The sequence below is a fragment of the Manis javanica genome, chromosome 15 (assembly GCF_040802235.1).
Source record: "Manis javanica isolate MJ-LG chromosome 15, MJ_LKY, whole genome shotgun sequence".
Lineage (NCBI taxonomy): Eukaryota > Metazoa > Chordata > Mammalia > Pholidota > Manidae > Manis > Manis javanica.
Window position 1 is genome coordinate 30,908,169 of NC_133170.1, and position 22,203 is coordinate 30,930,371.

At 36.4% G+C, this 22,203-nt stretch overlaps 1 protein-coding gene across 17 annotated transcripts in view; it reads left to right on the forward strand.

Moving 5' to 3' along the window:
* The window catches only part of ERC1 (ELKS/RAB6-interacting/CAST family member 1), a 724,558-nt gene that overhangs the window by 157,317 nt on the left and 545,038 nt on the right, over positions 1 to 22,203 (forward strand). For 12 of the 17 annotated variants that reach the window (XM_073222497.1, XM_073222500.1, XM_073222503.1 and 9 more), the window contains 3 exons: positions 14,958 to 15,113; positions 16,282 to 16,374; positions 19,600 to 19,767. In XM_073222497.1, coding sequence (XP_073078598.1) covers positions 14,958 to 15,113; positions 16,282 to 16,374; positions 19,600 to 19,767 — 417 coding nt within the window. The remainder of the gene's footprint in view (positions 1 to 14,957; positions 15,114 to 16,281; positions 16,375 to 19,599; positions 19,768 to 22,203) is intronic. The other 5 variants (XM_073222502.1, XM_073222504.1, XM_073222505.1 and 2 more) reach the window with 2 other exon arrangements.

A 22,203-nucleotide genomic window follows, 5' to 3' on the forward strand; every position in this document is an offset into this window, starting at 1 on the left:
TCCCCTTTCATTACCACCCAGGATAAATCAGAGGTGAACCACGTTCATTCTTTCACTGCAGGTTAGTCACATTCGTATGCCTAGTATTTTAGTCATTCTTGAGGGACTACATCCTGAAATTACCAGGTAGACTTATAGTAATCTTAAAAGTAAATTTTCACATAGTGCCATTGAAGTATAGTTGACCCTTGAACAACATGAGTGAACTGCAGAGGTCCACATAAAAGTAGATTTCTTTCAAAAAATATGTTGGAAAATTATTTGGAGATTTGTGACAATTCAAAAAAGAAACATTTTCTTTTCTCTAGCTTACTTTATTCTAAGAATATAATATATAATACATATACAAAGCGTGTGTTAATTGACTGTTTTGTTATGGGTAAGGCTGTTAGTCAACAGTAGGCTTTAGGAGTTAAGTTTTTGGGGAGTCAAAAGTTATATGTGGGGGTGGGATTAAAGATGGCATGCGAGGTGAGACACAAACCTCCCCCCAAAACCACATATAATATGAAAATACAGCAAATACATCAAATTCTGAAAGAGCAACAGGAAAGAAGGCTGTGGCAGACTGTCTACACCTGGGGAAACCAGCAGACCTCAAGGAAAAGGGTAAAATACGAATGCCATGATCCGGCGGGACCCAAGCCTTTCCCCATACCAGCTCATTGGAGGGAGGAAGAGAAACGGAGCAGCAGGGAGGGGGTGGAGGCCTAGGACTGCTGAACACCCAGCCCTGGAGATCTGTTCTGGGAGGATGAACCTACATTACATGGTGCTCTGGAGATTAGTGGGGTTGGAAAGCTATGACAGGCTTTTATTCTCTAAGAATACTTTGGAGAGTCTGAGATTCTAGCCACTTTTGGAAAAAAGAGATCCACATCTGGCTGCTCTGGGACAAAAAGAAAGGCAGGCAGTCTGAGAGACTTCCTAACAGCGAGAGGGCCACTAAGGGGCAAGGATTGCACAGAGCTTGCTGCTCAGGAAAAGGACAAGTGGACAAAATTTTCCGGGAGCACTCTGTCAAGCACGTTGGTAACTTTCAGGAGCTTCAGGCACTCTATCTGCACTGGCTGGCTACAGAGCTCCGAGGAACCCCACTGCAATATGAAGTCTGTTGCACTTGCCTCCCAGCAAGCACCGGCTGTCCCTGCATTGCACAAGGCCAGCCAGAGGGCGGCTCTGCTTATGGCAGCGACATATGCAAAGCGTAGAAGCTTCTCCCTGTGCACTTGGCCCACTGGCCCAGGCAGTGGAGACAGGCACTGAAGCTGGAAAGCAGGAAAGGCCTTTTCCTCCAGACAGGTACCAGTGCTGCTTGCCTGTGACCCCTGCCATTACTCCAGAGGTTGAGCAGCTACAGAGAGTAGAGTTTCTGAGCACTAGAGGTTGCCACTTATAAATATGAAATGTCAAAGGAGCCTGGTTCAAACCAAAATCCCACAAACACCAGAAAGAGGGCCAGAGTGAAACTTCATGAATCAATGATTTCAAAATAAAAATCATCAACATGCTCACGAAGCTACAGAAAAATATTCAAAAACTCAGGGAGGAATTTAAGAATGAGATACAAATGTTGAATACAGTATGTGAAATGAAACATACAATGGAGGGATTTAAAAGCAGATTAGATGAAGTAGAGGAGACAGGAAATGACAGAAATTAGAGAATACAAAGAAGCAGAGGCACAGAGAGAAAAAACGATTTTCAAGAATGAAAGAATATTGAGAGAACTGTGAGACCAATCCAAACAAAACAACATTCACACTATTGGTATATCAGAAGAAGAAGAGAGAGAAAAATGGATAGAAAATGTCTTTGATGAGGTAATTGCTGAGAACTTCCCCAATATAGGGAAAGAGGTAGCCTCTCAGGCCATGGAGTTGTACAGGTTTCCCAACACAAGAGACCCAAGGAAGACAACACCAAGACACATAATAATTAAAATGGCAGAGATCAAGGACAAGGACAGAGTAGTAAAAGTAGCCAGAGAGAGAAAAAAGATCACATACAAAGGAAAACCCATCAGGCTATCATCAGACTTCTCAGCAGATACCTTACAGGCCGGAAGGGAGTGACATGGTATATATTTAATGTAATGAAGCACAAGGGCTTGAACCAAGAGTACTCTACCCAGTAAGATTATCATTTAAATTTGAAGGAGGGATTAAACAATTTTCAGATAGACAAAAGCTGAGAGAATTTACCTTCAATAAACCGTCTCTACAGTGTATTTTGAAGGGACTGCTATGAATGAAAGTGCTCCTAAGGCTAAATAGATGTATTCAGGGGAAATAAAACCCCAGTAAAGAAAGTACACCAATTAATTACTAAGCAGATGCAAAATCAAGTCAACCACCCCCAAAATCAGTAAGGGATAAATAAAGAGTACAGAATATGATACCTAAAATATAAAGAATGGAGGAGGAAGAAAAAGGAGGAAAAAAACCCCTTTAGATTGTGTTTGTAATAGCATACTAAGTTAAATTCGACTGTTAGATAGTAAGGAAGTTACCTTGAACGTTTGGTAACCAAGAATCTAAAGCCTGCAATAGCAATAAGTACAGATCAATCGATAACCACCCTAAATGTAAACGGTCTGAATGCACCAATCAAAAGACATAGAGTCACTGAATGGATTAAAAAAAAGACCCAGTTATATGCTGCCTACAAGAGACTCACTTCAAACCCAAAGACATACATAGACTTAAAGTCAAGGGATGGAAAAAAGATATTTCATGCAACTAATAGGGAGAAAAAAGCAGGAGTTGCAGTACTTGTATAAGATAAAATAGACTTCAAAACAAAGGAAGTCACAAAAGACAAAGAAGGACATTATGTAATGATAAAGGGGTCAGTCCAACAAGAAGATATAACCATTATAAAACATCTATGTACCCAACACAGATCACCTACATATGTGAAACAAACACTAACAAAATTAAAAGGGGAAATAGAATGTAATGCATTCATTCTAGGAGACTTCAACACTCTACTCACTCCAACAGACAGATCAACCAGACAGAAAATAAGTAAAGAGACATAAGCACTGAACAACACATTAGAACAGATGGACCTAAGAGACATCTACAGAACACTCCACCCAAAAGCAACAGGATACACATTCTTCTCAAGTGCACATGGAACATTTTTCAGAATAGATTCCATACTAGGCCACAAAAAGAGGTTCAGTAAATTCAAAAAGATTGAAATTGTACCAACTAGTTTACAGACCACAAAGTTATGAAACTGGAAATAAATTATACAAAGAAAATGAAAAGTCCACAGACACATGGAAGCTTCACAACATGCTCCTAAATAATCAATGGATCAATGACCAAATAAACAGATCAGGCAATATATGGAGACAAATGAAAACAATAATTCAACACCACAAAATCTGTGGGACACAGCAAAGGCTGTGCTAAGAGGGAAGTATACTGAAGTAGAGTCCTACCTCAGGAAAGAAGAACAGTCTCATATGAACAGTTTAAACTCACAATTAACGAAATTAGAAAAAGAACAAATGAGGCCCAAAGTCAGTGGAAAGAGAGACATAATGAAGATTAGAGCAGAAATAAATTAAATCAACAAGAATAAAACAATAGAAAGGATCAATGAAAACAGGTTCTGGTTCATTGAGAAAATAAAATAACTCCCTAGCCAGACTGATTAAGGAAAAAAGAGAATGTACACACATAAACAGAATCAGAAATGAGAAAGTTAAAAATGAGTATGGATACCACAGAAATACAAAGAATTATTAGAGAATACTATGAAAAATTATATGCCAGCAAACTGGATAACCTAGAGGAAATGGATAACTTTCTAGAAAAATACAAACTTCCAAGGCTGACCCAGGAAGAAACAGAAATCTGAACAGACCAATTATCAGCAATGAAATTGAATTGGTAATCAAAAAAGTACCTAAGAACAAAACCCCTGGACCAGATGCCTTCACCATTGAACTTTATCCAACATATAGTGAAGACCTAATAACCAACCTCCTTAAAGTTTTCCAAAATGTAGAAGAGGGAATACTTCCAAACTCATTTTATGAGGCGAGCATCACTCTAATATGAAAACTAGGCAACACCACCACAATAAAAGAAAATTACAGACCAATAACCTTGATGAACATACATGCAAAAATACTCAGCAAAATATTAGCAAATCAAATTAAAAAACTAATTCATAAAGGTCATCCATCATGATCAAGTAGGATTTATTCTAGGGATGCAAGGATGGTACAATATTAGAAAATTCATCAAGATCATCTACCCCATCAACAAAAAGAACGACAAAAACCACACGATCATCTCCATAGATCCTGAAAAACCATTCAACAAAATTCAACATCCATTCATGATAAAAACTCTCAACAAAATGGGTATAGAGGGAAAGTACCTCAAAATAATAAATGCCATATATGACAGACCCACAGCGAACATCATCCTTAACAACGAGAAGCTGAAAGCTTTTCCTTTAAGATCAGGAACAAAACAAGGATGTCCACTCTCCCCACTTTTATGCAACATAGTTCTGGAGGTTGTAGCCCTGGCAATCAGACAGCACAAAGAAATAAAAGATATTGTTAAGGAAGAAGTTAAACTGTCACTGTTTGCAGATGACATGATATTGTACATAGAAAACCCTAAAGAATCCACCCCAGAACAACTAGAACTAATAATTTATCAAAGTTTCAGGATACAAAATTAATACACAGAAATCTCTTGTATTCCTATATGCTAACGATGAACTAGCAGAAAGATTAATCAGGAAAACAATCCCATTCACAATTTTATAAAAAAGAATAAAATGCCTAGGAATAGACCTAACCAAGGAAGTGAAAGACCTATACCCTGAAAACTCCAAGACACTCATTAGAGAAATTAAAGAAGATACCAATAAATGGAAACACATTCTGTGCTCATGGATAGGAAGAATTAATATAGTCAAAATGGCCATCCTTTCCTCAAGGGAGGAACAACCTAAGACAGGCACAGTCGCAGGGGGGCCATCAGGTGAGAAATCGGGGAACAACAGTGGTGAAGCTTAGAACCTCACCCCTCGCCCCCCACCCCCTGTTTTGAGAGAAAGCTTCTGCATCCGTGGATGTTTTATTGCCCTTGTCTAGCTCGGATTAGCACATAGTCTACAGGCACACACCTGTTCATCTACAATTGCTCTCTTACAACACTAAACTATGTTTTCTAACTTTATCTTGCATCTACCTACTACTTCAGCATTTTATTAAAAATAAAAATAATAATAATAATAAAGGGAGAAATGTGGGATCCACATATAAATCAAGTATAAAAATCAAACGAATATTCATATTTGACCTGATTGTTTATAGTTCATAATGCATGATCAAAACCAAAAGTTTCTGTGATGAATGCCCTTGTACTGTTCACCATGTAAGAACTTATTCACTATGTAAGAATTCATTCACCATGTAAGAACTTGTTCATTATGCTTCAGAAGATTGGAGACTGACGAGAATTAGGCTTGAGATGGATTAATGATAGTGCATTGAACATTGACCCCCCATACAGAATTTTATTGTTGTTAACAACCATTTGATCAATAAATATGAGAGATGCCCTCTCAAAAAAAAAAATGAATTTCTATAGAATTTTAATAAGTACAACCTGATAAATAATATATTGTAAATAATTTACTCCAGCATCTCTGAAATGTGCTTTGTGGAATGCTGATACAGTAACGGACTCTTAAGTTTTTATAATTAAAAAAATTGTCTTTGTATATCAATAATACCTTAATAAAAAATTGTTTTAAGTAAAAAAAAATGGTCATCCTGACTAAAGCAACCTACAGATCAAATGCAATCCCTATCAAAATATGAATGGCATTTTTCAATGAACTAGAGCAAATAGTTCTAAAATTCATATGGAACCACAAAAGTCCCCAAATAGCCAAAGAAATCCTGAGAAGGAGGCATAAAGCTGGAGGCATTATGCTCCCTGACTTCAAGCTCTACTGCAAAGCCACAGTAATCAAGACAATTTGGTCCTGGCACAAGAATAGACACATAGATTAATGGAACAAAATAGAGATCCCAGGTATAAACCCAACCTTATATGGTCAATTAATATATGATAAAGGGAAAATGACGGCCTCTTTAACAACTTGTGTTGGCATTACTGGACAGCTACATGTAAGAGAATGAAACTGGATATTGTCTAACTCCATACACAAAAGTAAAATCAAAATAGATGAAATACCTGAATGTAAGTCATGAAAACATAAAACTCTTAGAAGAAAATAGAGGCAAAATCTCTTTATTGTAAAATTTACTTATTTATTTTATTTTGGTATCATTAATGTACAATTACATGAGCAACATTGTGATTACTAGATTTCCCACATTATCAAGTCCCTACCACATACCCCATTACAGTCACTGTCCATCAGCATAGTAAGATGCTATAGAATCACTACTTGTCTTCTCTGTGCTATACTGCCTTCTCTGTGCCCCCCTGCTACAGTATGTGAGCTAATCGTAATACTCCTTATTCTCCTTATCCCTCCCTTACTACCCACCACCCCTAGTCCCTTTCCCTTTCACAACTGTTAGTCCATTCTTGGGTTCTGTGAGTCTGCTACTATTTTGTTCCTTCAGCTTTTGCTTTGTTCTTATGATCCACAGATGAATGTAATCATTTGGTACTGTCTTTCTCCGCCTGGCTTATTTCACTGAGCATAATACCCTTTAGTTCCATGTTGTTGCAAATGGTAGGATTTGTTTTCTTCTTATGGCTGAATGATATTCCATTATGTATATGTATCACATCTTCCTAATCCATTTATGGACTGATGGACACTTAAGTTGCTTCCATTTCTTGGCTATTGTAAATAGTGCTGCGGTAAACATAGGGGTGCATATGTCTTTTTGAGACTGGGAAACTGCCTTCTTTAGGTAAATTCCTAGTAGTGGAATTACTGGGTCAAATGGTATTTCTATTTTGAGTTTTTTTGAGGAACCTCCATACTGCTTTCCACAATGGTTGAACTAGCTTACATTCCCACCAGCAGTGTAGGAGGGTTCCCCTTTCTCTGCATCCTCTCCAGCATTTGTTGTTCCTATTCTTTTCTATGTTGGCCATCCTAACTGGTGTGAGGTGATATCTCATTATCGTTTTAATTTGCATTTCCCTCATAATCAATGACGTGGAGCATCTTTTCATGTGCCTGTTGGCCATCTGAATTTCTTCTTTGGAGAAGTGTCTGTTCAGATCCTCCACCCATTTTTTAATAGGGTTATTTGCCTTTTGGGTGTTAAGGCATATGAGTTCTTTATGTATTTGGATGTTAACCCCGTGTCAGATATGTCTTTACAAATATATTCTTCCATACTGTAGGATGCCTTTTTGTTCTACTGATAGTGTCCTTTGCTTTACAGAAGCTTTTTATCATGATGTAGTCCCATTTGTTCATTTTTGTCTTTGTTTCCTGTGCCCGAGGATTTGCATTCAGGAAAAAGTTGCTCATTTTTATATTTAAGAGATTTTTGCCTATGTTTTCTTCTACAAGTTTTATAGTTTCATTACTAACATTCAGGTGTTTGATCCATTTCAAGTTTACTTTTCTGTTTGGGGTAAGACAATAATCCAGTTTCATTCTCTTTCATGTAGCTGTCCATTTTCCCACCACCAGCTGTTGATGAGGCTGTCATTTCCCCATTGTATATCCATGGCTCCTTTATTATATATTAATTGACCATATATGGTTGGGTTTATATGAGGGCTCCCTAGCCTGTTCCATTGGTCTATCGGTCTGTTCTTGTGCCAGTACCAAATTATTTTGATTACTGTGGCTTTGTAGTAGAACTTGAAGTCAGGGAGCATAATTCACCCTGCTTTATTCTTCCTTCTCAGGATTGCTTTGGTTATTCTGGGTCTTTTATGGTTCCATATGAATTTTAGAATGATTTTTCTCTAGTTTGTTGCAGAATGCTGTTGGTATTTTGATAGGCACTGCATTGAATCTGTAGATTGCTTTAGGCAGGATGGCCATTTTGACAATACTAATTCTTTCTATCCATGAGCATGGGATGTGTTTCCATTTATTGGTATCATGTTTAATTTCTCTCCCGAGTATCCTGTAGTTTTCGCAGTATAGGTCTGTCACTTCCTTGGTTAGGTTTATTCCTAGGTATTTTATTCTTTTTGATGCTATTGTGAATGGAATTGTTTTTCTAATTTCTCTTTCTTCTAGTTCATCATAAGTATATAGGAATGCCACAGATTCCTGTGTATTAATTTTGTATCCTGCAACTTTGCTGAATTCAGATATTAGATCTAGTAGTTTTGGATTGGATTCTTTAGGGTTTTTTATGTAAATATCATGTCATCTGCAAACAGGGACAGGCTGACTTCTTCCTTGCCAATCTGGATCCCTTTTATTATTTTTATGTCTAATTGCCGTGGCTAGGACCTCCAGTACTATGTTGAATAAAAGTGGGAAGAGTGGGCATCCTTGTCTTGTTCCTGATCTTAAAGGAAAAGCTTTCAACTTCTCGCTGTTAAGTATAATGTTGGTTGTAGGTTTGTCATATATGGGCTTTATTATGTTGAGATACTTGCCCTCTATACCCAATTTGTTGAGAGTTTTTATTATGGATGGATGTTGAATTTTGTCGAATGCTTTTTCAATATCTTTGGAGATAATTGTTGTTTTTGTCCTTTTTTTTGTTGATGTGGTGGATAATGTTGATGGATTTTCAAATGTTGTACCATCCCTATATCCCTGGGATTAATTCCACTTGATCATGATGGATGATCTTTTTGATGTATTTTTTAATTCAGTTTGCTAATGTTTTGTTTAGTATTTTTGCATCTATATTCATCAGTGATATTCGTCTGTAATTTCCTTTTTTTTGTGTTGTCTTTGCCTGGTTTTGGTATTAGAGTAATGTTGGCTTTGTTGAATGAGTTCGGAAGTATTCCATCCTCTTGTACTCTTTGGAAAACTTTGAGGAGGATGGATTTTAGGTCTTCACTAAATGCTTGATAATTTTCAGCAGTGAAACCATGGTTCAGGGAGTTTTGTTCTCAGTTTTTCAATTACCAATTCAATTTCCTTGCTGGTATTTGGTCTATTCAGATTTTCTGTTTCTTTCTGAGTCAGCTTTGGAAGGTTGTATTTTTCTAAAAAGTTGTATATTTCTTCCAGGTTATCGTTTGGTAGCATATAATATTTCATAGTATTCTCTAATAATTTTTTGTATTTCTGTGTTCTCTTTGGTGATTTTTTCTTTTCTAATTTCTGATTCTTATTATGTGTGTAGACTCTCTTTTTCTCGATAAGTCTGGCTCAGTGTTTATCTCTTTTCATTTTCTCAAAAAAACCATCTCCTGCCTTCATTGATTTATTGTATTTTATTCTTCTCAATTTTATTTATTTCTGTTCTAATCTTTGTTTTGTCCCTTTCTTCTACTGACTTTGGGCCTCATTTGTTCTTCCTTTTTGTAGTTTCATTAATTGTGAGTTTAGACCGTACATTTGGGATCGTTCTTCTTTCCTTAGGTAGGCCTGTATTGCAATATACTTGTCCCTTAGTATGATCTTCGCTGCATCCTGCAGATTTTGCGGTGTTGAATTGTTGTTGTCATTTGTCTCCATATATTTCTTGATCTCCGTTTTTATTTGGTCATTGATCCATTGATTATTTAGGAGCATGTTATTATGCCTCCATGAGTTTGTTGCCTTTTTCATTTTCTTTGTATAATTTTTTTCTAGTTTCATACCTTTGTTGTCTGAGAAGCTGGTTGGTATAATTCCAAATCTTTTTTGTTGTCTGAGAAGCTGGTTGGTATAATTTCAAGCTCTTTTTGTGGCCTAGAGTGGGATCTATTCTGGAAAATGTTCCATGTGCCCTTGAGAAGACTGTGTATCCTGTTACTTTTGGATGGAGTGTTCTTTAGATGTCCTTTAGGTCCATCTGTTCTAATACGTTGTTCAGTGCCTCTGTCTCTACTTATTTTTCTCTCTGGTTGATCTGTCCTTTAAAGTGAGTGGTGTGTTGAAGTCTCCTAAAATGAATGCATTCCATTCTATTTCCCCCTTTAATTCTGTTAGTGTTCACATATGTAGGTGATCTTTTGTGTTGGGTGGTTAGATATTTATAATGGTTATGTCCTCTTTTTGGACTGACCCTTTTATCATTATGTAATGTCTTCCTTGTTTCTTGTTACTTTTTTTGTTTTGAAGTCTATGTTTTGTCTGATACACGTACTGCAACTCCTGCTTTTTTCTCCCTTTTCGTCGCATGAAATATCTTTTTCCATCCCTTTACTTTCATTCAGTGTATGTCTTTGTGTTTGAAGTGATTCTCTTGTATGCAGCATGTAGACTGGTCTTGTTTTTTTAATCCATTAAGTGACTACATATTTTGATTGGTGCATTCAGACCATTTCCATTTATGGTGATTATTGATAGGTATGTACTTATTGCTATTGCAGGCTTTAAATTCTTGGTTACCAAAGTTCAAGGGTAATTCCCTTACTGTCTAACAGTTTAATTTAACTCACTTAGTACGCTGTTATTACACAACCTAAAGGTTCTTTTTTTTTCTCCTTTTTCTTCCTCCTCCATTCTTCATATATTATTTATCATATTCTGTACTCTTTGTCTATCTGTTGATTGACTTTGGAGGTAGTTGATTTGATTTTGCATCTGTTTAGTAATGAATTGTTCTACTTTGCTCTGGTTTTATTACTCCTGGTTACAGCTATTTAACCTTAGGGTTACTTCAATATATAGCAGTCCCTCCAAAGTGCACTGTGGAGGTGGTTTGTGGGAGCTAAATTCTCTCAGCTTTTGCTTATCTGAAAAGTGTTTAATACCTTCTTCAAATTCATAAATGATAACCTGCTGGGTAGAGTATTCTTGGTTCAAGGACCTTGTTTTTCATTGCATTAAATGTATTATGTCACTCCTTTCTGCCTGTAAGGTTTCTGTTGAGAAATCTGATGATAGCTTGATGAGTTTTTCTTTGTATGTGTTCATTTTTCTCTCTGTAGCTGCTTTTCACAGTGTGTCTATCCTTAATCTTTGCTGTTTTAATTATTATGTCTTGGTTTTGTCTTCCTTGCATTCCTTCTGTTTGGAGATCTGTGAATCTCCATGTCCAGAGAGACTATCTCCTTCCCCAGAAGGGGGAAGTTTTCAGCAATTGCCTCATCAATAATAGTTTCTGTCCCTTTTTCTCTCTTCTTCTTCTGGTACCCCTATAACTTGAATATTGTTCTGTTTGGCATGGTCACACATACCATCTCTTCTACTGTTATCGAATATGCTTTTAAATCCCTCCATTGTATGTTTCATTTCAGATATGAAATATCTTAATGATTGAATCTCTATCTTAAATTCTTCCCAGAGTTCTCGGATATTTTTCTGTACATCCATGAGCATGTTTATGATTTTTATTTTGCACTGTCTTTCAGGAAGATTGGTGAGTTCGGTTTTATTTGGCCTTTTTCTGGGGTTTGTGAGATTTTGGCCTGAACCTTGTTTCTTTGACGTTTCATATTTTTATGTGGCACTGTCTAGTGCCCAGAAGGCCTAGTCTCTGGATCTGCTAATCCCCTGGAGTGAGGTTGGGGGTCACAGGGACCTGGTACTGGTCCCTGGGGAGAGGAAAGAGCTGTTTCCTGATTCCTGGGTGCCGTGCGTTTCTCCAGTGTCAGAGTCTGGACTGAGCAGGCAGGTATAAGTCTCTGTGCTTTCCGTCTCTAACTGTTGTAGGTGTGGCCTCCCTCTGACTGTCCTGATGCTGGCGCAATGTCTGCTGGTTTGCAATCTGGTGCCGGTAGGCCAGGAAGAAGACAGAGCTGGATGCATGTCACAGTGGGGGGCCTCGGAGCTGAGTAGCCAGCCAAGGGGATGGAGCCCCTGAAGTTCGCGAAAGTTCCCAACCTGCTTGGCAGAGTGTGCCCAAGAACCTTGTCCACCTATCCCTTGTCCCACGTGGGAAGCTCCATGTAGACCCTACCCCTTCAGCAGTCCTCTCGCTGCTAGGAAGCTTCTCAGACCGCCCGCGTTTCTTTTGTCCCAGAGTGGCCGGATGTGGATCCCCATCCTCCACAAATGGCCTGAATCTCAGTTTCTGAAGCACTCTGCCTGTCGCATCTCCCCAGCCCCACCAACCTCCATAGCACCACACAATGTAGGGTTGTGTTGTAGAGCAGATCTCCAGAGCTGCATGTTCAGCAGTTCTAGGCTTCCACCCACTCCCCACTCCTTTTCTCTTCCTCCCGCTGGTGAGCTTGGGTTAGGGAAGGGCTTGGGTACTGCCAGATCAAGGCTTTGGTATGTTACCCTGTTTCCTGAGGTCTGCTCTGTTCTCCAGGTGTATGCGGTGTGTTGCAGTCTTCTTTCCTGTTGCTGTTTTAGGATTAGTTGTATTAAGTATATTTTCATACTATATGTGGTTTTTGAAGGTGTTCTCTGTCTCACCTCTCATGCCACCATTTTGAATTCTGGCAAAAATCTTTTAAATATAAACTTGAGCAACTTTTTCCTGAACACAACCCCTCAGGCAAGGGAGACAAAAGCAAAAATGAACAAATGGGACTAAAGCTAAAAACTTATGTATAGGAAAGGATACCATGAGCAGAACAAAAAGACATCCTACAGTCTGTGAGAACATGTTTGTAAATGACATATCCGAAAATGGGTTAACATCCAAAATATATAAAGAACTTACACGCTTCAACACCCAAAAAGTAAATACCCCTATTAAAAACTGGGTAGAGGATCTGAACAGACACTTCTCCAAAGAAGAAATTCAGATGGCCGACAGGCACATGAAAAGGTGCTCCACATTTCTAATTATCAGGGAAATGCAAATTAAAACCCCAATGAGACATCCCCTCACACCAGTTAGGATGGCCAACATCGAAAAGAGTAGGTACAAGAAATGCTGGTAAGGATGCGGAGAAAGGGGAATCCTCCTACACCTCTTTTGGGAATGTAAATTAATTCAGCGATTGTGGAAAGCAATATGAAGTTTCCTCAGAAAACTGAAAATACAAATACCATTTGACCCAGTAATTCCATTCCTAGGAATTTATCAAAAGAAAACAAGTTTTCCGATTCAAAAAGGCATATGCACCCCTGTTTATTGCAGCAGTATTTATAATAGCCTAGATATGGAAGCAACCTAAGTGTCCATCAGTAGATGAATGGACAAAAATGATGTGGTATATATATACACAATGGAATACTGTTCAGGCATAAGAAGAAAACAAATCCTACCTTTTGCAATAACATGGATGGAGCTGGAGGATATTATAAGCCAGGCGGAGAAAGACAAGTACCACATTAGTTCCCTCATTTGCGGAGTGTAACAATGAAGGAAGACCGAGGGAACAAACAGCAGCAGACTCACAGACTAAGAAAGGACTATCGGTTACTAAAGGGGAGGGGTGGGGGAGAGCGGGTGAGGAGGGAGGGAAAAGGTGATTGAGGAGTATTATGATTGGTACCCATTGTGTGTGGGAGATCAGCAGGAAGACAGTGTAACACAGAGAAGGCAAGTAGTGACTCTGTGGCATCTTACTACACTGATGGACAGGGACTTCAACGGGTTATGGGGCTGACTTGATAATATGGATGAATGTAGTAACCACATTGTTTTTCGTGTGAAACCTTCGTAAGAGTGTGTATCATTGATACTTTAATAAAAAAAGTATGTGGATTTTTGACTGTGTGGGCGGGTCAGCTTTCCAACCCCTGTTGTTGTTCAATGGTCAATTGTAGTTTATTTCTTCTTCATGGGCCAAGAGATTGCCTGAGGCCCGGAAACTTTAAATGACTACATCAAAATTCTGGTTTAGGTTTAGAATATCTCTTGTGTGTATTAATTCTGTACATTCATTTTGAATAAAATGTAAGTTTAATATGTATAGATTTGTAAAAGAAAATTTTTCTGGTGATATGTCAAAGTTAATACAATGGAAGACAGAGGCGTACATCTTTTTACTATCCCCAAGCCAAAAACAGCAAGTTGTTATTGCCTGATGATAAACCCTTTAACTTTTTTCTGCATGTTTTAAGAATTACGATAGCAAGGGAAGTTTATCCTGAAAACCTCTTACAAAGTGCAAAAGGAACTCAGTCTGAAAATTATTTAAGGAGTGGTTTCTATAAAAATCCAAATAAAAGAAAGCTATACTTAATTTATGCTCTTTAAGAAGTCTTTGTTTGGTTGAATAGATATGAAACTACAGACATAAAAATATTCTATGTGGGAGTTTTTCTGTAATTGATGACATCTACAGTAATATGGGTACAAACTAGATACTTTGACAAACAAAACCAAGAAATGTAATATAAAAGGATGTCTAGGAAGTGGTATTTGTGGTGGTGATGATATATTTACAAGAAGAATGTTATTTCTTTTTAAAAATTATTATGAAATATTTCAAATGTGTGGAGAAGTACAGAAAATGAGGTTACTAATAGAAACAGTAGCTGTTATTGTAATTAATCATCCCTTTTTCTGCAATGGGATGTTATTGTATAAATCTTCGAAACCCTCTTACTCTTTTCAGGGTACTTACTCTTTTCAGCCAGAAAACGTTTTACTGTTACTATTAAAAAATTTTTCAGTAGAAATTTTGACCATAAAAACTTTAACCACTTTTCCATTGTTTCTTGTTTATTGTTTAATTGTCTCAACTTTAATCAGACGGGTGCAAAATGGAGGGAAAGGGTAGAAAAAAAATAATTTTTTAGATGTGTCTCTCCTGCTCCCACCCAAATGGTCATAAAGGATATATTTTTAGAAGCAAGGCACCAGTGCTACACAGCAATTTTTCTACATACTTGATTATCTTTATTAAATTTAACATCTGGAAAGAGAGGTTGTTTAACTTTTCTGATTTTTTCTTAATGAATATTTTCATGTCTAAATCTTCTATTATCTTTAGGATTCAAAAATTTCCTCTATGGAGCGTGGGCTCAGAGACTTAGAAGAGGAGATTCAGATGCTGAAATCAAATGGGGCTTTGAGTACTGAAGAACGGGAGGAGGAAATGAAGCAAATGGAACTGTATCGAAGCCATTCTAAATTTATGAAAAATAAGGTAATGTTATATGACAGTGTGATTTTTAAAAGTGGCTTGAAAAATTGATACACATTCGTACTTCCTTAGTGATGATGAAGAACTTCACACTTTTTTATCAAACTACAGGGAAGGCTACCTCTAATGTAATTCTTTCAAATGGAATTTCCCAGAATTAAAGTAACAATTACTGATGTTGTATAGCCCGTAGGAGGCTGTTACATTTTGTTACAGTTTAGCATTTTATAACTGTCAGTACTTATGAGGTGATTTAGTAGAATTATATCCACATGAGCTTTTTTTTTTTTCATTATGTGAGACATCAGGTTACTTCTTGTGAAGTATTTTAAAAGTCAAAACCCTAATAGGCTGAACCTAGTTCCGCCCATTCCACCTCTTGCCTTTTTAACCTGAAATGACTTAAATGAAATCACATTTTCCCTTCAAGTACAGTTCCATAAAGGAAAATCCTTTGTTCTATTCTTTGGGGAAGATCCATTTGTAGGCGTATTGTTTCCCATGTACAGGTATTTGTACAGTAAGATAGGTGCCAGTGAGACATGTCAGTCTGTGTATAAACTCAGCCACATTATTCCTTCCTTATATCGAAAGTCATTTTAATTTGATTCTATAAACTAGGCACATTGAAGGATTTAGTCTATTACAGGTATCAGTTAACCAAGTTTGTTATCAATTTACCAAATAATTAAAAATCACAATTATAATTATAAAGTATTATCTAAAAAATAAGTACTCCTCCATCCCAATTGTATTGGTTCCCCAGTTTCTCAGAACTGTAAACTGAAAGAATGATACAGTTACAATTCCCTCTTTCCAGTTGCCAGGTTCTTGCCTTGGAACCCACAACTGGCATGTAACTCTGTAGAATATTCCTGTATTATTTTAAGAATCTGTTATCAATTTTAGAACTTAAAAATTCACACGTCCAACTTTCTATTAGTTGGTGTTTTTCGCCCTGCTTTCCATTTGCTGATTAGCACATTTTAGTCGATTAAGAAACCCTGTGAAATAGACAAACTGTCTAGGGTACTTTGAAGAAGGAATTAGGGGAACAGATTTGATTGTGTTATATAAGCTATTGTTATTTCCAGTTACTGCTCTGGCTCAAAAGCAGGTAAGAAGACCCAAGTTGACACATAAGTGAAAAAGAATAACAATTTCGTGACAGGTAGAGCAACTGAAGGAGGAGCTAAATTCGAAAGAGGCTCAAGGGGAGGAGCTGAAAAAGAGAGCGGCTGGTCTCCAGGCTGAGGTCTTTGCCGTAAGATTTACTCTCTGTGTGCAGTGTGCCCACAGTGGGACCCTGCTGGCTCTTCTGGCTTCTGGGTGGCTTACACTTTCACTCTCTATGGTTGGCAGCTTTGCCCAATACTAGCACTAACCAGCCTGCTCTGCTCTTTAACTGACTCCTGTTCCCAGTTTGACCCATACATCACTTTGTGTGTAGTGAGCCCTCAGATGTTCTGGAAGCCCTGTACCTGGTTCTTCATTTTTGCTTCTGTCACTGGATGGATGGTTCTTCAAAGCTTGTGTTTTCTCAACCTCTTTGCCATTATAGGTACTTGTTGATGTGTACGAATGGTCATCACCTTCTTTTGTGGTATAGGCACATGCAGGTGTTCTGGGTCCGTCACCTCTATTTATTTGGATCTGAAATTTTTTTTCTCTTAACGGAAGTATAATTGACATGTAACTTTATATTGATTTCAGTGTATAACAATTTGATATTTTATATATATTGTACAATGATCTACACAATAAGCCTAGTTAATATCCCTTACCATACACGGTTGCAATTTTTTTCTTCTTGTGATGAGAGCTCTTAAGATCTACTCTTTTGAATTAGGAGTTCTTGAGTAAAGTGCTTTACCTTCATATGTAGAAATCTTTTAAGTCCCTTCTAGCTGATGTTGAAACAAATGTTACTTTCTTTAGAATAGATGTATAGAAAGTGATTAACTTATTTAGAGTTAACCTAGTGAATTAGAATTAGTGCAGAACTTTGTGAAGTCTCTAAATCTAGCTCCATCTTCTGTCTAGTGAACTTAAAGTTCCACTTCAAAATACAATAAAAGAATAAAGTAATAAAATAGCTAACAGTTGAGCACTTATTACAAGCATTTTATAACCTTCTAATGTAGGTATCTTATTAATCCCAATTGAACATGAGGAAACTGAAGTAAGAGAGTGGTCCTTAAGAAGCACAGCTAACAAGAGGCAGAGTTTGACTTTAACACATGCAGTCTGGTTCTACACCTGTGTTGGTAAGCTCTTCACTCTACCTCCCTACAATAGGCCATGCACACCATATGTCACACACATTTTTGTCTGAAAAAACTGCTTCTGAAAATAGTTGTGGGATGAGATAGGAATGCAGCATTAAAAAAAAACGTGTTAATCTGAAGTGTTTGCTGTTTATGAACTGCTTCATAGTATAGTGATAGAAAATAGTATAGATAGAAAGTGAAGTATTTTGTCTTAAAGGGTCTAATTTTGGTTTAGGTTAACTGTATTGTCACACAGAGGAGTTACAGAGAAGTTGATCTGTAACTTTTTTTTCCTTAGCTATTATTGATCATTTCATTGTTATATTAAACAATAGACTAAGCACATTCCATACATTATTTAATCTCTAAACAATGTAATAGCATTAGTTTACTTTCTCCATGTTACTGATTATGCAAAGATGTACTCATCTTTATGTGTCATTGACTGCAAAGCCTTACGCTCCTAACTTTTAAGGAAAATTTGTGTTTCTAAACTCTGCTTTCCATTTAGAATATTTCCTTCCCTTTCTCAGTCTTTATGGTCAATTTAGGATTATTTGAAGATTATTTAATAATGCAGATAATGAGGAAAATGGATATTTTCTATTTATTTGATCATGTTTTAGAGGTACCAGGAAATCTGTTTAATCTTTAGACCATAGTTCTTTAGCTGAGGAGCTGATAACATTTTGAACATTTCTCCTGAATATTCATTCATACAATAAATGAGTTTTTAGCACAGTCTGTATGTAAAGGATGGGATAACACTAATGTGTGTTTTTTATTGGTAAAGAGATGTTGTGAAAGATGCCACACCATTGCAGTATGTAGTAACTCCTGGGTACATATCTGTATTACAGATGGAAGTAGCTGTCATTTCTGATTGTCTTACACTGATATTCTTAGTATTCTCAAGTGTTTTATGTACAATAAGCATACAGAAATATTTGTTACATGAGTGAATAACTGTATCTGTGAATACATTTCATACATAAGAGAACAGTGCTTGTCTTCCTGCAGCAGCAGAGTAAATTAGGAATTTTAGTGCTTCTTTAAAGTCTAATTTTAATTAAAGTAATATTTATTTCATACTTTCTCATGGGAAATTATTCTCAAAAGCCTTGACCCTTATACCTAAAGTATTAAAATTAAGATACATTCAATTAAAAAAATAAAAAGTACTCTTCATTTCATCAGTGATATTGAAATTACTGACTTCTTGTTAAATTTATATTTCTCATAACCTGTCTTTCAGTGCACAGCTGCCTTGGTAGGCAGTAGATGGTAGGGTGTAAAAGCAGATGGGATTTCTGTTTAGCTGACTTCCATTTAGGATAAAAAGACTATTTGAAAATTTCTTAGGAAAACAGAGGAAACATAAAGGAGATGTTTGAAATGAAATCTTTTCTAAGTTAAGGTGAGAGAAATTTGTGGGAGAATGAGTGGCATCTATTGATAGATTACTCTGTCAAAGCAGTTCAAATTCAAATTACACATGTAGAATCTTACAGAATGTGATTTTTATGCTCTATATTTAGATCATATCCTTTTATCCATTTAGTTGTTATGTCATGTTGTAGGTGATACAACTTTGCAGGTGGAATTTTTTTTAGGTTAGTACTCCTAACTCATCAAAATTACAGGATTTTTAAAAAGCACATGTTTATAATTCCTTATAACACTGAAAGTGGCTTTTTAAGATAAGGATTTCATCTAAACTTTTGTTTGAGAATGTTAAAAAACAAAAAATACAGCACTGCAGCTTTTGAATTTAAATGTCAATGCTAGGATGTTTCTTTTTTTCCTTCTTTATTATGCCTACACTAATCTTGCTTTATGTTCTGAAGAGGTCTGACTTAATAATGAAAACTGTGTTATATCAGCACAATGGTGTTCAGATGCTTGCTGCTGTCTCACAGTATTCTAATTGAATTGGGATTTTTCTTTCTTCATTCCTTTTCTAAGGGTTTTAAAGAATGTTGAGGAGACAGTATAAAGGAAAACCAGTAATTTCCCTATTTGTTGAATGACTTTGTTATTTTGCGGGGTGTGGAGGTGGGTATCCAAAATTAGATGATGCAAAAAGATGAATTCTGTCCTGTCGTAAAATTAGTGCTGCATTTCATTTCCTATCTTGTGACTCCAATCTGTCAAAGTTCCAAGTCAAAGGTGGTAGTTTCATTTCTTTTCTCCTTACAGAATCTTATTTTCTTCTCTAGATTGGTCAGGTGAAGCAGGAGCTGTCTAGAAAGGATACAGAACTACTAGCCCTACAGACAAAGCTAGAAACACTCACGAACCAGTTCTCAGACAGTAAGCAACACATCGAAGTGCTGAAGGAGTCCTTGACTGCTAAGGAACAGCGGGCTGCCATCCTACAGACCGAGGTAAAAAGAATTCTGTAATTTGCAGGGAGTTGATTCCTGGGCATCTTTTCATGTATACTAGCTGTGCTGTTTTTGTTATGTTTAGATTCGGGTGATATGAATAATGTTACGATTAATTTTTAGGATAGTGATTAGGTATTATACTAAAATGTAACCATCTTGTTTTAGTTGTTCTCAGATCTAGCAAATTACAACTGGTGCACTTCATATGTTTTTAATACTTTGGACTTTCATTAAGTCTGTACTTCTAAGTATACCTTAAACTAACATGAAATGAAAAGATAGTTGTGAAAGAGAAATCTCAATGACGCTTTTGTTCTCAACCATTGTGAATCTTTTGGTCATCTATAGCAGTGTGCTTGGTTACCCTATATTTGGATTATTTAAGGTTCTTAGATTTTGATGCTATGTATAGCTTAAGTGGGTACACTATAGAATCTAGATGCTAGGTAAATCTCATTTGGAACTACAGATCATCAGGCAACGTGCCTTCATGTCCTGCTTGAAATGAAGTTAGTATTTTTAGAAATCTTAGATTATCCTGCCTGTGAGCTCTGATTTCAGATAGCAATATAGCTAAATAATTCTAGACATATAAGAATCTATCATATTTGCCATGATGAAAGAGAAGGTATTAATGATGCTATTGGAATTTACTGTCTTAATGTATATGTTTCTTAAAGATCTCAGTGAAATAGAGAATTTAGGTAGAAATAGGTAAGTAGTTCTGTTTTATAGAAGAAAAACAAAGCATACAATGTGGATTAGCTTTTTTTCTTAAAGATCCAGACCTAGGTAAATAAAGGTCCGGTTTGATGGAAAAAAGGAATAGGAGTTAAAAGAATGCATAAGAACATCTAAGACCCAGAAAATCCAAACCTTCAAGTGAGGAATGGGGAAACGACTGAAACTATTTCCTGTGCTATTTCATTTTTGCACAGTTTGAGACTTTGTTGAAAATGAGAGATGTGGAAGATGTATTTGTAATTTTCCTTACAAGCTGTGCTTTTTTCTATTTCAGTAATGTTTACTTTATCATGACATAAGCCCCATTTCACCTCACAAGGATATTTTGGGTATAAATAAGGTTTTGGCTCTGGAATCAGAGTTACTGAGTTTGGAATTTAGCTTTACTACTTAATCCCATGGGCATGATTCTGGGCATGTTATTTAACTTCATTGTGCTTTACTTTTCATATCTGTAAAATGAAGAGAATAGGCATGTTGACCTTATAAGTTTGTTGTTAGGATTAAGCTAGTTTATTCATGCCTGGTGTTTGACACAAAGGCCTGTTAGTTATTGTCATCATTATAATTGTAATTAAATCAGCTAATGTACATAAACTGTTAAAAATGGTAAGAGAAAGTAGTTGGTTTTCTTTTCATTGGCATACATTTTATTTAGAAGATCTGCTCTTTCATATTTTTATTAAACTAAATTTAGGTTTATTCAGGGAATTGCAAATAAAAAATTATCTGGAGAATGTTACCTGCAAACTTACTAATTTATAACTTTATTAGCCTTTTTAACTGCAGTAACTGGTGTACATGCAGTACAACAAAAGAGTCAGAAGAGGGTGCCAGTGTTTCAGACATGAGCCCACATCCAGGTTAGGATGAAGTGGCAGGTGTGCGAACCAGAGAAGCAGGCGATTGGTTACTGATAATGCAAACATTTAAAAGCTTGTCACAGTCTAATAAATGACTTTTTCCCTTGGCAATCCATCCTTCTCCTTTGTACCCCTCTCAAATAACGTTCTTATTAGCTAGGTCTCACACAGATGGACTTGTGATTAGTTTCTTGTACCACAGAGAACAAAGACTGTAGTTGTGGTCATTCTTGAATGGTTTTTATATTTGTTGTTAGCCATTGTGGGTATAACTGAGTTTCAGTGATTATCCCTGTAAGTTACTAGGACAACTGCTCAAATATAACCATTCATTCCAGTAGATAACAGTATAAAAGCTAACTTCCTTTTTTGAATTTGGGATGATTATATAAATGTAATATGCCTGTTTATTAGCATTCACATTTTTTTCTTAGATTACTATGGTGACACTTTTCAAGAGTCAGTTTTTCCAAAGCAACTTATGTGGTAGAGCCTAATAAAAGGCAGTTTGAACCAACTCTTTGAAAATTCTCACATGTTTTTATAATATGCTCTTAATTGATTTTGTCCTTTTCTCTCCAGCTAGCCTAGACTTTGATCTAACTCTCAAATCACTAAATTAAACACATATGAGAAAGGACATGGATCAAGGAGTTAAAAACTTCTTTTAAGTAATTTAAGGAAAAAAGGGATAGGGGAAAAGACCTGATTTTCTTCCTGTTCACGGTTCAGGGAATGAAGCTTTCTTGTGTTGGGCAGTGTACAATGTACAATATACAAAATCTATGGAATTGCTACTATTTTATGAATATCTCTTAATCTGTTT